Below are 16,710 nucleotides of genomic sequence, written 5' to 3' on the forward strand. Positions count from 1 at the left end.
TGAACCTAAGGGTGGCATTTCCCACAGGAAATTTCCCACATCTATCATTAATCAAGAAAATGTACCACAAACCAGTCTTTTGCAAGTTTTTGCTTAATTGAGGCTCCCTCTTTCCAAATGGCACTAGTACATATCTTTTACTGTCAGATCTTTTTTTTTTTGGTTGTTGTTATTGTTTTTTTATATATGTGGAGGATGTGCACACATGTGTGCACACTTGTCGAGGACAAAGGAGAATTTGCAGGAGTTGGTTATCTCCTTCCATCTTTTGAGTCCTGGAGATTGAACTCAGGTCATCAGGCTTGGTGACAATGACCCTTAACTGCTGAGCTGTCTTGCCACCAACCCCTCCCATATCTCTATTTTCATGATTCTCTTTAGAATATATCCATGGCCAAGCATGTCTACACAAAATGAAATAATGGATATAATTTTTTTCTGGTTTTTGAGGCAGGGTTTCTTGGTTGCTTTTGAGCCTGTCATGGAACTAGCTCTTGTAGACCAGGTTGGCCTCCAACTCACAGAGATCTGCCTACATCTGCCTCCCAATTGCTGGGATTGAAGGCATATGACACCACCACTTGGCTAATAATGGATTTTTGTTTTTAAGAAAAAGAAATAGTATTTTTCTCCTAGTTCTTTTACCTGCAATATTTCCTAAAGTTTCTACTGAAAACCAAAGATTATCTTTAAAGAGAATTAATGTGGCATGTTGACTTTACATCTCCAAGGAACACAGTGAATTCACTTCATTTAATTAATACCCTCCCCCATTAACTGTACTCTAGGCTTTGTAACTGAATTAAAACCTAATGTTGCTTCTTGGCATATAGAAAAATATTGCATAACACATAGTTAATTCTGAGATTGAAATTGCATCTTGTTCTGCAGTCTTAACATTAAATTGTGCTCATAGTTAATAGTTGTGTTTTTATTGCAAAATATAACAGTATATATTCTTAATCTGTGACTTCAGGCTGGTGTTGTTCTTTTATAATTGGTGTGAAGCAGCATATACAGGGCCGGGGGAGGGGATGGGATGGTTCAGGGGGTATAAGCACTTGCTGTGCAAGCATGAGGAGCTGAGTGCAAACTCCTAGCACCCACATTAAAACCACCTATGGCTATATATGCCTGTAACTCCAGCACAGAGACAGGGGGATTGCTGTGGCTTACTGGCCTCTAAACTAGCTCCAGTTTTACTGAGATACCCTGTTTCAAAGGCAATAGGCAAAGAACAGTAGAATAGAACATCTGATCTTCTCTGGAGTTGGCATGTACTCATGGGTGTGGGCACCTGCACATGCAACACACACATGCGCACACGCCCGTGTACACGCATGTTGCATATCTGAAAGACTAAACAACCCAAAATCTATAAATTGCCAGAATGGACTATTGATGTGGGAGGGTCTTCTGTTTTGAGTTGATTTCATTGGTTAATAAAGAAACTGCCTTGGCCCTTGATAGGTCAGAAAATTAGGTAGGTGGAGTAGACAGAACAGAATGCTGGGAATAAGGGAAGTGAGCCAGTTGCCATGCCTCTCCTCTCCAGGGTAGACACGTTGAAGCTCCAGCCTAAGATGGACATACACTAGAATCTTCCTGGTAAGGCACTACCTCGTGGTGCTACACAGATATTAGAGATTTGTTAATCAAGATGTGAGAGTTAGCCAAGAAGAGGCTGAAACTAATGGGCCAGGCAGTGTTTAAATGAATATAATTTGTGTGTTGTTATTTCAGGTATAAAGCTAGCCGGTGGCTGGGAGCTGGGAGGCAGGAAGCGGCCCACAGCTTCCTTCTACAGGCTGTCAGGAAAATGCTTCCCAGTTCACACTGTGTTGTGTCTCACTGCTACTTCTTTAACCATAACAAGGTTCTGTATGTTCCCTGAAGAGGAAAATTTCCTAAAACATTTAAAACTTACAAAATCAAAAATAGAGTTGTAACCCTAATCATAAAGACAGCAGATGCGTAAACTTTATATTATTATTTAAACTGACATGAAAATTTGTTTAAATCTTTGCAAGTATGTGCATGTGTATATGTGTAATTAGATGATGTGTTGATTTTTAATTTTTAAAAAAAATATTGGTGCGTGTGTTTATGTGAATGCAGTGGCTTGTGGAGGCCAGAAGAAGGCAGCAGATCCCCCAGAGCTGGAATTACAAGCAGGTTAAGAGTCACCAGAAATGGATGCTAGAAACCAAACTTGAATCCTCTATAAAAGTAGTACAGTCTTGTAACTGATGGGCCAGCTCTCAGCCCCAGTGTGTGCTGCTTGTAGAAAACCTAAAAGTAGCTAAGAAACCTGCATGTGCCCACACCTTCATTTTAAGCCAGTGAGAAGCAAGCAGAGGTTTGAAAAGGAGGTGGTCCACACTGGAAGGAAGCTATGACTTTGCAAGGGGCTTGGAACTGTGCTGTCCAAGCCCGAGGTGTGGAATGCAAAGCTCTCTGTCTCCTTGCCTCTCCCAAGGGGGCCCTGTGCCCATGGCACTATGCACAGATTTTTTTCTTTTACCAGGGTAATGCACTTTCCAGGTACTGCCCCCTCCGGTTGTTTTTATTCCACATTCTCTGTTCTTTCCTTTCAAACTCTGGATATGTTGACAAAAACTTTCTGCTTCCCATTTTCTGAATTTTACATTTCAACATCTGAGTAATAGCTGCACTGAAAATACTCAGACATATTAAAAATTGTGAGGGGACATAGTGGAATCTTCCGAAGGGCGAGATGAACTGAGGTTTGCTGTGGACACGGCGAAGGATGCGGCTTGTCCACTGGGTTGATAGGTGGCTGGAGCTCTGTGTGCATGGCGAAGGACGCGGCTCGTCCACTGGGTTTGATAGGAGCTCTGTATGCATTTCGGACCTGACTTAGGAGTGAATCTTCTGATTTGTCTCATTTGCATACAAATCCCCGGGCTGAGCAGAGTTCAGAGGGAACAGTTTGTTTTAGCTTCCCTCCTGCAGCTTTTAGGAGGCCGATTGAACTGTCTCCTGTTTGAGCCCACACACTTGGTGCCTCTGAAGATTCGCCTGAGCCCTGTCACCACTCCACTGGGATGCATTCTTCTTTTTAACTTTACGACTAATAAACAGACATGGTTGGGTGGGCTAGGCTCCTTAAGCACTTCCTAGCAGAGAATTGTCTCCAAAGGACATGCTGGAGCAGGAGCAGGCAAGTTGGCTCAGTAAGTAAGGGCTTGATGTTTCATTCCCATGACCCAAAAGGTAGAAGGAGAGAACCCACTCCTGCTAACATCTTCTGACCTCCATATGCATGTTGTAGCATGTATGTGCACACATGGGCATGTGCACGCGCGCGAGCACACACACACACACACAAATAAATGTAAAAGTTAATTTATTGATATATCAAGACTATGTGTAAGTCTGAGTTCATAGCATATGTCAACACAAGGTATATACTATGTGTGGTGCCCCAAGGAAGTGTCTTTAATTTATCCCCCATGCCAACCCCAGTGCATGCCAACCCACGTCCAAACGCTTCTCACTCAACTTTCACACATTCTTCGTAGAAACTTGGGTTTTCTTTTTGTCCCAACTCTACATCTTCTAAGGAAAGAGAAACATCTCCCAAGACAAACCAGAGTCAAGTGCTCAGCTTGCCCTGTCTGGCCGGGTAACTGCCTGCCCCATTATCTCAGGGCAGCTGAGATGCTGCAGTAAGGCATGATGCCTGGAGTCTGGGTTGCTCCTACTCTGTTCCAGGGTGCTCCTCATTCTCCTCCTCTTCCCTACAGATTTCACGCTTGTTCCCTCTGTGTTTGTCATTAACCCAGCATTCTTTTGCCACCTCCTCAAATGTGTCCTCATTCACAGTAGCCACTGTTGCCTGGGATCCCGTTTCCACACATCTCTGGAGAAATCAGATTTCCCCTTGTCTGGCTGCCATGCATGTTGCCTGCTTTTCTCAGCAGTCGACTCTAGATTGGTCGCTTGGCACAAGCCGGGCAGGATGAGGTACTAGGTGCTTCTCCAGCAAATGGGAAACTCCGTCCTGATGTTCACAGGCATGTGTTCCTCCGCTTTCTGGGTAACCTCATCTCTTAGCTCCCAGTCTGGAGATAGGATTTTGGAGAAAATTGGGCCCGTGGAATGGCTCAGCAGATAAAGGTGCTCACTGCCAGGCCTGACAGCCTGAGCCTTATCCTTGGAACCCATGCAGGAGAAGGCAAGTTGTCATGTGACCTCCACACATTCTCTCTGGCATGTGTGCACCCACACTCATAAACACCCACTTCCCACACACATAATATAAATGATTTTTAAAGAAACAGGAAGTCACTACATATCAAAGTGCCTCCTTCTTCCAAGTTCTGGGATCTTACTCTACCATGCCCCTGCATGGTACCCTTCTAAGAATCTTAAGTGACAGAGTGTTCTAGAGTCGTCGTGATGTTTCTGTGCTGACCAGCATCAGACACTGAGGCTTATCTGGACTATTTTTAATTAACTGGCTCATTTACAAGATAGTCTGCTCTGAGCTATTCCCCAGGTGGGGAAAGGAAAATGTTTTGTACAGAAAAGATTGACTCCTGAGGCAGGTAGGGGGAAATGGTGACTCTTCACATGCAGGAGGCTTCTGAAGCAAGACAGAGAACAGAGCTGTCCAGTAAATACCCACACACTGCTTCTGATGCAGTCTTGGTTTGTGAGAAGCGAAGTTACTAACCAGTGCTCTGCTGAGTACCAAGACAGTGTATGCAAAAGTAGTCACAGTTGATAAAGCCCAAGCTTCAGGCCAACACCGACATTCTTCTTCCCAGTTCAAGTAACCATGGGGCCAGTAACCTATGAGGTAGTTTGACACGCAGAAATGTAGACGTCAAATGGGTAGCTTCTAAATCCAAGCCTTCCCTCCTTGCTGTGAAGCCGGGGAGGCCTGAGGGGGCTTTTGATTGCACCAGTGAGACACACTCACCTCACAGTCATGTTCTCACGTGACTTGTGTCATGCATATCCCACAGTTACATGTGCACAGACAGTGAAAAGTCATGGAATGACTCCAGTCTATTCCCTGTGAACCCAGGGCGTAAGTTACTTTGGGGCACTCCTTGGCTGCTCTGTCCTGCCTGTGGCCTCCTTAGGCCCTTCTCTAGGTGTGGAGTAGGACTTTCTTCCTCGGCTAAGCTTGACCCTCCAAAGTGTCACGTTTCTCTCCTGGGTTAGGGAAGGGGAGATGATCTAAGCTGGCTTCTACAGGTTTTTATATCTTCAATATGAGACCATATTTAGCATGCTCAGTGCGCATGCCTTGAATAGTATGGGATGACTGGCGCCCATTTGCGTGGCTGCTCCTTGTATTGATCAGCGATAAGCGTGTAAACTACTAGGAAGGGGTTGCTTGTGAATCTAGGGGAGAGAGCTTTCCTTTTCCTTTCTCTTTTCAATGACACAATGTGTACATGGGTGTAGGTACATGCACACACGTGTGAAAGGCATGCCCTTGGGGTCCAGAAGATGATGCCGGATGCTTCTGAGCCACCCACCGTGGGTGCTGGGAACTGAACTTGGGTCCTCTGCAAGAGCAGTAGGCACTCTTAACTGCTGAGCCAGCTATCCAGTCCTCTGACTCGAGTGGATGCTGTGTCCCCTCGATGACTGTGCGCTCTGGTTAGAATGCTGGTCTTTGTTTTGACGGTGACAGTCCACAAGTGCCCCCACCCAGGCCTTTACAGCACAGAGATGCCTGCTGTAGATTTGTCACCCAGGGCATAGCCATGGCACTGTCATTGGTTTGGCTCCTTCTGTCCCTGTGTGCTGCTGCCGAGATCCACACAAGGCAGGGTCTGACCTGAATGACAAAATGCTCAGGCCATGCCAAGGCAAACACAATGCCAAAACGGCAGCTTCCTGAGGCTACCACGTGGCCTTCAGACAGAAAGGGGAGGTGCTGCTGGCTTCTGGCCACACAGCAATTCCTTCTTGAAAAGAAAGCAATCTGGAATAAAGAGTCAAATTGTACCTAGCACTGGGGACTGGGAGGATGACTCAGTACCTGGCACACAAGCAGGACCTGGGTTAGAACCCATAGGGTGGGGGGTGAGGGGCTGTATGTGCAACATAGTTGTAACCCCAGCACTACAGAAAGGGAGACAGAATTCTTGGGGCCCATGAGTAAGCGACTATAGTCAAATCAGTGAGCCTCAAATTCAGCTAGAGTCCCTGTCCCAAAATATAAGGTGGAGAACCCTAAGGAAGTTAGCAGGCATCCGCCTCTAACCTGCATGCAAACTGACACACGTGCTCACACCACAAGATCTCTTTCAAATTTGTAAACACATGAGTAAAATATAATTCTACCTAAACTCAAGTGCTGGAGTAATTAGAAGGGCAGGAATTACCTGTGACTGGGGAAAAAGAGGGACAACTTTTGACAGATTAGGTGACTCAAGAAAGATTTAGAAAAGTGAAATTGGCCTGGAGAGCCTTGCAGGTAGAAGGACCATGGCAAGTGAAACTACACGTCTGGCCTGTATATTAAAGATACACAGGCAGCCTCAGAGATGTGGTGATGGGCTAGCCACGATTCCTGCCAGATTGGTTGCTTGCCCGGAAAAAATTTATCTTCACAAATCCCAGCCCCCTTAGAGTTTAGAACAGCTTTATGGCTGTCTGAATTATTAGCTTCAGCAATCAAAAACATAGTATATTCATCATATTCGGGTGCCATAAGCAACACTTCCAGCGTTTTTATTCTTTCAGGAAAGAACAGTGGTCTCGGACCTTCTTTCAAATGTGTTACTAGGGCATTGGTCACTAAGGAGCAACAGTTGTCAGGCTGATAGGTTGGAGGGTGGAGATGGGTGGGAGGGTCTGCACCCAGTACTCAGCAGCGTCAGCAGGGAACCACTGCCCAGCACCAAGCACCTACAGGTGAGCTCAGAACTGGGAGGCCTACAGCCTTTCTGTCGAGGGGAGCCAGGTTGAGCATATAAAAATATGGGGTGCCCAGTTAAGTTTAAATTGTGTATAAACCACAAATAATTTATCAGTGTAAGTATGTGTAGCCCAATCTTTACAAGACTATTTCAGCATTATTTTGTAGGACCAGAGTTATACTTTTATTTGCACCATTTCCATGAACATTTTTGCCTTAAAACTGTTAAGATTTGTAAAGTATGGAGTTTTAGTTTTTTTAACTTTACTTTATTTTAACATCATTATTATAGTTTTATGTTTGGGTGGTTTGCCTGCATATATCTTGGTGTACCACAGCATGCCTTGTGACTGATGAGGCCAGAAGGGGGTGTCAGAATCTCTGCAACTGGAATTACAGACAGTTAGGAGCTGCCATGTGGGTGCTCTTCCTCTGGGAGGGCAGCCAGTGCTATTCACCACTAAGCCATCTCTCCAGCCCCTGATATTTTTTAAGGCATCATTGTGATGGTTAAGATAGGTTGTCAACTTGACGGAATTTTCTTCCACATCACAGGACACAGACCTCTGAGCATACCCTTGAGTGAGTGCCTGGAGTAGGTTAACTCAAGTGGGAAGACCCTCCCTGAAAGGTAACGTCATCCCTCAGACTGAGGGCCTAGACTGCCTAGAAAGGAGAAAGCCTGCTGAGCACCAGCATTCTTTTTGCTCTACTCTCTGACCGCGAATGCAAGATGACCGGTTGTTTCACCCTCCTGCAAACATGGCTTCCCCACCATGATGGACTGCAGCTCTTTGAACTGTGAGTTGCGGGGAGCTTCCTCCCCTGTGCTGTGGCATTTGCCAGAGCAATGAGGAAGGTAACTGGTGCAAACATTGAAGACCAAAGGCCAGGGGAGCAGAAGGAGCAGACTTGGCTGTGTGTCTCATGAACCGAGCATGTGGATCACGATGAGTGGTCAGAAAGTGTCCAGTGAAGAGCACAGCATGGTCTTAATTGTTATTCCTGCCTTAGACTCTCCATTAATGCAGTGGCCAACTTAATCCATTTTCTAAATTTAGTTCCTGCCGGAGATGTCTTGGTGATAGAAGATTGAGAAATATCTTGCTTAGCTAGTGCCAATATTTTTTCTAACAGCTAATTCACACCACTTGAATGAGAAAAGACCAAGCAATCAGGCATTCACTAGTGGGGGAAGGGTAATGGATTATCTGCTCACTTGGTCCTGAAAGCATGTCTCCTGCCTCCCAGGCATCCTTCTTCCCGGCTTCTGATGAAATGGCTGCCTGTGTGCAATAACCCTGAACTTGGTGGGCTATTCCTCCCAGAGGTCATTAGTGGCTAATGTGCATCTCTCCCACTTAATAAGAAATCAGATCTCTGAAGTAGTTCGGGAGACATAATTCACTACAGATGCAGTCTCTATACTCCAGCACGAAGCCACAGGGTCCTGACATGGCATTTTGAAGATTATAAAACCCAAACGAAAAGTGTGGTCCACGGCTTGTGTTAATTATCATTGGGGGCTGTGGAAGCTCTTGAGTACTGAAGGAATCGCTATCTAATAGGATTAAATAGGCCTGTCTCCATCAAGGCGCTCTCTTCACATGGGTGAATCCTATATTCTCCTAAATTCAACCCTTTAGGGTTCTAATCAACCAAAGCGAAGAAGGAGGAGGCGTGGGTGCTAATTTCATTTACGGATTAATTTACGGATTACAGTTGACACAGTGGGCTCTTTGGGTCTACACAGCTCTTTCATCAGATGTCCAAATACTTGCTCCTGGCTTAGGAAGCCGCGTGTGTCTGCAGGGGCAGACAGTTCCATGTCTGCAGGGTTTTCACTGCTCTCAGAATCTGTGCTCATTGCTCCTCGTGCTTTGTGAGTTCTAAGCTTTTGTTTTAATGTTTGTCTTTTTAAGGATTTATTTATATTTATTTATTTGTTTTATTTTTTGGTTTTTCAAGACAGGGTTTCTCTGTGTAGACTTGGCTGTCTACTGGAACTAGCTCTGTAGACCAGGCTGGTCTCAAACTCAGAGATTCACCTATATCTACCTCCTTCGTGCTGGGATTAAAGGCATGTGGTACCACCACCCAGATTAAGGACTTATTTTGATTCTTTAATGTATTTATAATTTAGTTTTCCTTCTCTCTGTGACAAAATGCTGACCACAAACATGGGGAGGAAATGGTTAACTTGGCTACAGGGTTTAGTTCATTGTGGGGGTGAGTGGAGGCAGGAACAGAAGCAGAGTCTGTGAGCTGCACTGTCTGGCTCCCCAAAGCTTTCTCAGCCTGCTTTCTTATATACTCACCGCCCAGGGGTGGCACCACCCACAGAGAGCTCGGTACTCCCATATCAATCATCGATCAAGAAAATGTCCCCGCAGACTTGCTGACAGACCAATCTGATGAAGGTGACCCTTCCCCACTGTCTCTAGTATGTGCCAAGTTGACAAAACTAAGCTGGTTAGTATCTCTGAATGTCTGCGCATGTGTGTATGTATATGTGTGTATGTATGTGCATATGTGTGCATGTATGTATGTGTGTATGTGAGTGTCTGTATATGTGTGCATGTGTGTATGTGTGTATGTAAGTGCCTGTATATGTGTGTATGTATGTTTGTGTATGTTGCGCATGTGTGTATGTGGTATCTGTGTGTGCATGTATGTGTGTCTGAGTGCGTGTGTGTCTGTGTGTGTGCACGCACCCATGGTTTGTACACATGAGTGTAATGGCCTGTGGAGATCAAAAGAGAACACTAGATCTCCTGCATCTTAAAGAAGCCTTGTGGTATGAGTTAGCACTTGTGAATATAGCAAACCTCACCTCCACCTGACACCTGGTTTCTGATAGTCTCCACAAACAGTGATTGAGCAAAAGCAGGATGGGCCATCAGCCGGCAAAAGCTGATCTATGGAGTAAGCAATCAGACCATAGCAACGGAATTGTGTTTGTTTAACTTCTATTAAGTTGTTACATTCTTTATTCCATCTGAGGGCGTAGTTCCCTTATAAACCCAGATTTAATTCAATAACTAGAACTTGATGATACTGGGCAATTTGACTTATATAAATCTGTTTCTGATTCAGTATTGTGTGAATGTGTTTCTAAACAGTTGTGGGCTATTACACATGGAAAGGCGGCCTTCCTATTGATGTGGTAAGATATCATGTCCAAGGCAACCTACAGAAGAAAGAGTGTATCAAGAGGGTGAGTCCATGGCTGTCATCTCTCATGGCAAGGAATGGCAGGAGGCAAGCATGGCACTGGAGAAGTAGGTGAGAGTGACCACAGGCAGAGAAGAGAGATAATTGGGAATGGCATTGGTTTTTAAAACTTTAAAGCGCATTTAAAATTTCAAAGGCCACACCTGCTCTAACAAGGCCTCACCTCCTAATCCCTCCCAAAGAGTTCCGGCGAGTAAACATTCAAGTGTGTGAGCCAATGGAGGCCATTCCCATCCAAACCGCTACAGATTTACCCCATGTTTCTACATCACAAGATCCTTTCAGTCTGTCTTTCAACATTCTTACAAGTTTTTCTGTGTGATTAAGTATAGATATATTTGTATAGTGCTTTGAAAAACTCTAAAACAAGGCTGAAATTTAAATTTTTTGCTAAAGAAATGAGCTGAGAATTGTATATTTGAAACTTTGGTGTTATCAACAAATTCAGTTTTATCCAAGACAGTTGTATGGAAGAAGAGTTGAGCTGTGGAACGAAGGTTAGGTTCCTCTTCCTCTTCAGCGCTGGAGCAGCTGGGCAGATAGGAACCCTGAGGAGACTTCAGCTGCAGGTGTGCGGCTGGGAGGGGCAGGCCTCACCAACTGGCCTTTAAGTCTTTTGATTTTCTTACTAGATGTGTGCTTGGTTCTCTTCACCTAAGCCCTTCTCTCCCCTGTCCTCCTGTTTGCCAGCTCTGTTCCTTTCCCTTGGCTTTGTCTTCCCAGGACCTGTTTTCGTCTGACTCCCTCCTCTCCCTCCCCAGCCTCGGTCTCTGCACTGGCCTCAAGGGCTCTCTGTGTGGGGCTTTTCCACATCCCAGCTTCTGGTGCCCAGTCCCTCACCTGGGTCTTTGTTGTCTTCTTCTGGGAAGCTGCCGGGTGCACTTTAGCCTCTGTCCTAGCTGTTCCAGCCTCCGCCATGCCCTCCAGCCTACCCTGCCTGGCTTCTGCTGTCATTTTTTCTGCCCAAGCATGACTTGTCTTCTTCATTCTCCTGCCACCTGTCCCATTCCTGTCTAGCATCTCTGCTCACTAACCCACAATGCCACCATCATCTTTCCTCTGAGCTAATCCCTCAGGTATCACAGATTATGTGATAGAACTGGTGTTTACATAGCGTTTGCCTGCAGCAAACAAGGAGTTCAAACGCTGCATGTAGACGTTATAGAAGGAGTTGTCAATACAGGTGGCTAATTAATTTATATTCTTTTTATCTCTCATTTTGGCCATGGGCAGTCGTTATTCACTTAAACAGTGTAGACATTTAATAAGTTACTATATTTTCTTCTGTTGCAAATGCATAGAAATAAGATTATATCTTCACACAGAAACCTGCCCATTGCTTCCAATCCTTGTAACTGTCGGCAAATAGCGTGCAGTAGGCGGATAACTAAGTTGAGATGAGGGAGCGGTGGGGCAAAGGGAAGTGTGCCCTGACCCACCCCAGGCCCAGAAAGGGACTTCTGATCCTTTCTGTTGGTACCATCACCTCTAAATGGATCAGGGCTAAGTGTAGCACAATTAATAATAACCCAGAGACAGATATTGGAGGTCAACCTAAAGGTCAGAAAAGCAAAGCAGCCAGCCACTGACTCTTACCTCTGCCTCAGTCTGAAGTGACGATCCTGCCTCCAGGAATCTCAGAATGAGACCATTTCTGAAAGCTGTCTCCTCTGTCTTATACTCCTCTCTAGGGCTGGGATTAAAGGCATACACCACTACCACCCAGTTTCTGTGGCAAACTAGTGTGGCTAGTGGGATTAAAGAGGTAGGCTACCACTGCCTGGTCTGTAAGGCTGACCAGGGTGGCTGTTTTACTCTCTAATCTTCAGACAAGCTCTATTTATTAAAATACAGATGAAATGCCACTACAGCGAGGGCCAGTAAGGGGTGCTCAAGAGAGCCCAGGGGGATCTGCAGCACTGTGGGGAAGCTGAAGGGCAGTGAGGAGCCTGGGAAAAGTCAGCCAGTATCCAGCTCTCACCTCCCTTCTCCGTGGGCTTAGGCCTGGCAGGAGCAGGCAGCAGGGCTGGACACACTGTACTGGTGGCAGGTCACTCTCCGCTGTCACCTGTTGTCAGATATGTTTGGGATCATGTGTGTCCCTTACTCATCATCAGCATCTCACTGAACCTGCTTACAGCCTTCATGTAAGCAGGCAGTTCTTCACCCAGAGAGATCCTGGGAGACGGACACCTGTTGATTGCCCACTTCTTGGCTCCGTGACTGCATTTCCCGCCACTGTCTGGGGCAGTCTCACCTGAGGCTCAGTCTCCCGGCCCTGGAGTCAGGCTTTTCACAGGATACTATCCTCGTATCCTCCTTCTGTATGTTTACCCGTGTTATCCTCGTATCCTCCTTCTGTATGTTTACCCATGTTATCCTCGGCATATTCTCCTTCTGTATCATGTTTACCGTGTTACTCCTTTTATTAGTCTTGTGAGATGACTGAAAGTAAAGTTTTCATTATACTTAATTCTATCACTCGTGACCACTTTTGATATCTTATGTATTTCATAAATTTGTGACTGGAGAGAGGGTTCCGCAGCCAGGAGCAGTCACTGATGTATCATGAGGACCTGTTTTGGGATCTGGGAGCTCATATCAGCTGACTCACAAATGCCTGCATCTCAAGCACCAAAGGACCACACTCTTTTGGCTTCTGTGGTCACCCACACACATACATGCACACACAGACACACAAATAATTTTAAACATTTACAGTTAGCCCAAATGGCACTTTTGTATCTGTGGTTTTTCTTTATAATATTGTTTCTTAAGTATTCTCTGATTAAGTTCCCTGCTATTTTTTAGGAGAATAGAGAATGTGGTCGTTAAATGATGAATATTTTGATAATTTAGGTGTGTGTGTGCGTGCGTGTGTGTGTGTGTGTGTGTGTGTGTGTAAGAGAGAGAGAGAGAGAGAGAGAGAGAGAGGAGTGTAGTTGTACTTTTTTACTCTTTGCCCCCCCCCCACCAGCTCCCAAATAACACATGGAGTCTTATTATTATTTATAAATGCCTGACCTTATCTTGGCATATTTCTTGCCAGCTTTTCTTAAATTAATCCATTTACCTTTTGCCTCTGGGCTTTTATCTTTCTCTATTTCTGTATATCTTTTCTTTCCTTCTTATTCCATTTCTGACTAGCCCTTAATATCTTTCTCTCCTTTTCTTTCTTCCCCTCTTCTTCCTTCTTCAGTTTATTCTCTCTGCCTAGCAGCCCCACCTATCCCTGTCCTGACTTGTTATTAGCTGTTCAGCTCCTTATTAGACCAATCAGGTGTTTTAGACAGGCAAAGTAACACAGCTTCACAGAGTTAAACAAATCCAACATAAAAGAATGCAACACATCTTTGCATCATTAGACAAATATTCCACAGCATTAACAAATGTAACACATCTTTAACTGATATTCCACAACACCCCTTACGTGCTTTTGTCAGAGTGGTTCATCATAGCAACATACACATGCACACAAACTAAGAATGTGAAAGTGGCCGGGCAATGGTGGTGCACGCCTTTAATCCCAGCACTTGGGAGGCAGAAGCAGGCAGTTCAAGGCCAGCCTGGTCTACAAGAGCTAGTTCCGGGACAGGCTCCAAAGCTACAGAGAAATCATGTCTCGAGGAAAAAAATGTGAAAGTGGAAACCGTCCTACATCTTAAGAAAATCCTCAAAGATTACAAGATAATGGTAGGTAGGTGGCTATTTCTGTAATCTCCGAAGGCTGAGGAAGGAGGACTGGCATCAATTGGAAGCCAGTTTGGGCTACCTAGTGAATGTAAGGACGTGCTGGGTTATGATGGAAGGTTCTGCCTCAAGAAAACAAAAATAAGTCAGAAGAGAGAATTACGATATAAATTGTCTCATACTTGACAGCTAGCACATATGTTATAGCTGCAGGAAGAAATACAAACAAACCTATGTCTACTCTGAGCCAGAAATCATCATATGCTGCTGTGTGGGGCCACTGGTAACAGCCGGGAAGGGAAGTGTGTCTGGAAGTGTGCACATGTTTTCTTCATGCCAGGAAGATATGAGGACTGCTCAGAGGCCTGCAGCTTAGGTTCTGACCGTCATCCCTCTGCCTGCTGCCTTCCTTTCTAAGGTCGCAACTCAACACAATGAGATGAATCCATTTCCTAACCTGTGTATTTGCACTGAGCACCTAATGCTGGGGGTGGGACACAAAGCATCAAGAATTATTTCATCATTTTTGTCATCTGTGTGTGTGTTCATGTGTCTGCACATGCGTAGAGGTGTATGCTCACATGTACATGAGCATGTATACGGAGACCGGAGGTCAATGTTTGCTATCTCCATGCTATATTTTGATACAGGGTCTCTCCCTGAACCTGGAGCTTGCCCATTCAGCTAGATGGACTAGGCAGCAAGCCCCAGGGGTTCACCTCTGTTATTTGCCCAGCACTGGGATTTACAGGCAAGCACCCCCACTTTTGACTTTTTACAGGGGTGTTGGAGTTCTGAATTTAGGCTTCTTGGTTGCATCATAAGCCCTCTGCTGACTGAAACCCAGCCCTGCTGTGATTCTCATGAGACCCTGTCAATTAGAGAATGGGATGGAACAGGCACATCCTCAGATTATAGAATACAGCAGGGGCAGGGGACACTGCCAACGAGTTTAAGACCAATAGGGTATAGGGTTGTCTGTTCTTCCCCAAAGGGGGGGTATTTTTTATTTTTAGAATAAGGAGAACATGAAAATTATTGAAAGTGGAGAGAAGAGAGTCTGTGTGGAATAGTTATGAAGATGTTGGGGGTGCCCAGTGGGAGAGAGAGCCTTGAGAAGAAGGAAGTGTTCTCAGTTAGGGACAGAGGTGGAGAGAGAGCCTTGAGAAGAAGAAATTGTTCTCAGTTAGGGACAGATGTGGAGAGAGAGCCTTGAGAAGAAGGAAGAGTATTCTCAGTTAGGGACAGAGGTGGAGAGAGAGCCTTGAGAAGAAGGAAGAGTGTTCTCAGTTAGGGACAGAAGTGGAGAGAGCCTGAGCCACCCGAGGCAGCACTATTGTCTGAGGAGGAGAGAAGGCACAGTGTGCAGCCACGGCTTGACTTTCTCAGTCTGGGGAGAAGGCGCCTCACTGGTCCCAGGGGAAGTGTTCAGTGGCAGGCTTGAGGAGCATGGGGATATTGGAAGAACCACTGTGGATGCCACAGGTCCACCAGGAATGCTTGAAGGAGCGCTGCTGGGGGCGGCAACTAATATAGGAATTCTTTATTTTTATACTTTAACAATGTGGCAGCTTGGCACACACAGGCAAAAGGTTCTATGTGGCTAGAATGGGTAGGTTATAGAAATCAAATGACTCTTAAAATTTTCTATATATTTGTGTGTGTACGTGCATGCGCATGAATGCACCCATGCATGCGGTGCCCTCAGGGGCCAGAAGAGGTCTTTGGATCCCCTAAGTTGGAGTCACAGGTGATTGTGAGCCACTAAACAGCACTGGGAACCTGACTCAGATGCTCTGGAAAGCAGTGAGCTCTCTTAACCACTGAGTCATCTCTCCAGCCCACAGGTAGGTTTTATATGGAAACCTGCATGTGAACATTCATTGGAAATTAGCCAAGTAAATGTATAGTTGCAGATTTCACTTTATTAGTATGCTTTCCCCCATCACTTTCACAGTCAAATAAAGAAGTGAATTCTAAGAAAATGCAGGCCCAGTATCCTGTGCTTCAAGTGCCCTGCTGCAGAGAAGCCATCAGGCCCCGGGTTTCTAGCTCGCCCTTCTCATGCATTGTGTGCTTTTTAGGCTGGAAAAACTGATAGCATCCTTTTTGGAAGACCAAGATCCAGAGAGTAGACTGGAAGTTGGTGCCGATATGCGTAAAATCCATCACTCTTTTCATCATTTTAAGGTAAATGTCAATGTTTCCTCCAGTCTCAGCCATGTCCTGCCATGCTCCAACTGCAATAAAACTCTTCCTGTTGACCAACTCTAGAAACACCAGGACCCAGCTTCACACATGCAGAAACCAGCCTGCGCATCCAGCCAGGCTGTGACTATCGCTGGGCAGCTGCAGGGACCCTATCGAGCTTTACAAATAAACTCTGGCCACGGGCTCCTGATTCCTTTGCCAGGAGTCTCCCTGTCCTGTGCCCAGAATATGTCTATGCTGAAACACACAAATGTGCACACACACATGAACACGAAATATGAACACACACATTTTCAAACAGTTTAAAGATGAGTGTGTTCAGTTTTTTTTCCAGTATTTTTATTTATCTGAATAACTTACTAATTTTTCTCAGCCTCTGAAGTTTTGTTTTTGTGATAGGGAGTGGGAATGTCACCAGCTTCCATGTGTAATATTGTGCACTCTGCAAAGATACTGTAAGATAAGGGAACATTTTGTACCCTTTTCTGTAGAGATAAAAACAGACATTTATCTAGCAGTAACAGAGCGGACGGGTTCTTCTGCCAAGTCTGTTTGAGTGAAGCAATGACTTTATTAAGGTTACAGAGCACATGTGTCATTGAAAGTCCCACCCCAGCATGGGTGATGACTCAGAAAAACTGAGTTCCTTTGCCACCTGCAGGCCA

At 45.2% G+C, this 16,710-nt stretch overlaps 1 protein-coding gene across 1 annotated transcript in view; it reads left to right on the forward strand.

The window, feature by feature from the left end:
• The window catches only part of Kif6 (kinesin family member 6), a 309,520-nt gene that overhangs the window by 138,528 nt on the left and 154,282 nt on the right, over positions 1–16,710 (forward strand). Inside the window, exon 11 of the mRNA XM_041656411.1 lies at positions 15,919–16,024. Coding sequence (XP_041512345.1) covers positions 15,919–16,024 — 106 coding nt within the window. The remainder of the gene's footprint in view (positions 1–15,918; positions 16,025–16,710) is intronic.

Source organism: Microtus oregoni, unplaced genomic scaffold (genome assembly GCF_018167655.1).
Source record: "Microtus oregoni isolate MIOR12 unplaced genomic scaffold, Mior012 000007F_ref0000211, whole genome shotgun sequence".
In the NCBI taxonomy this organism is placed as follows: Eukaryota; Metazoa; Chordata; class Mammalia; order Rodentia; family Cricetidae; genus Microtus; species Microtus oregoni.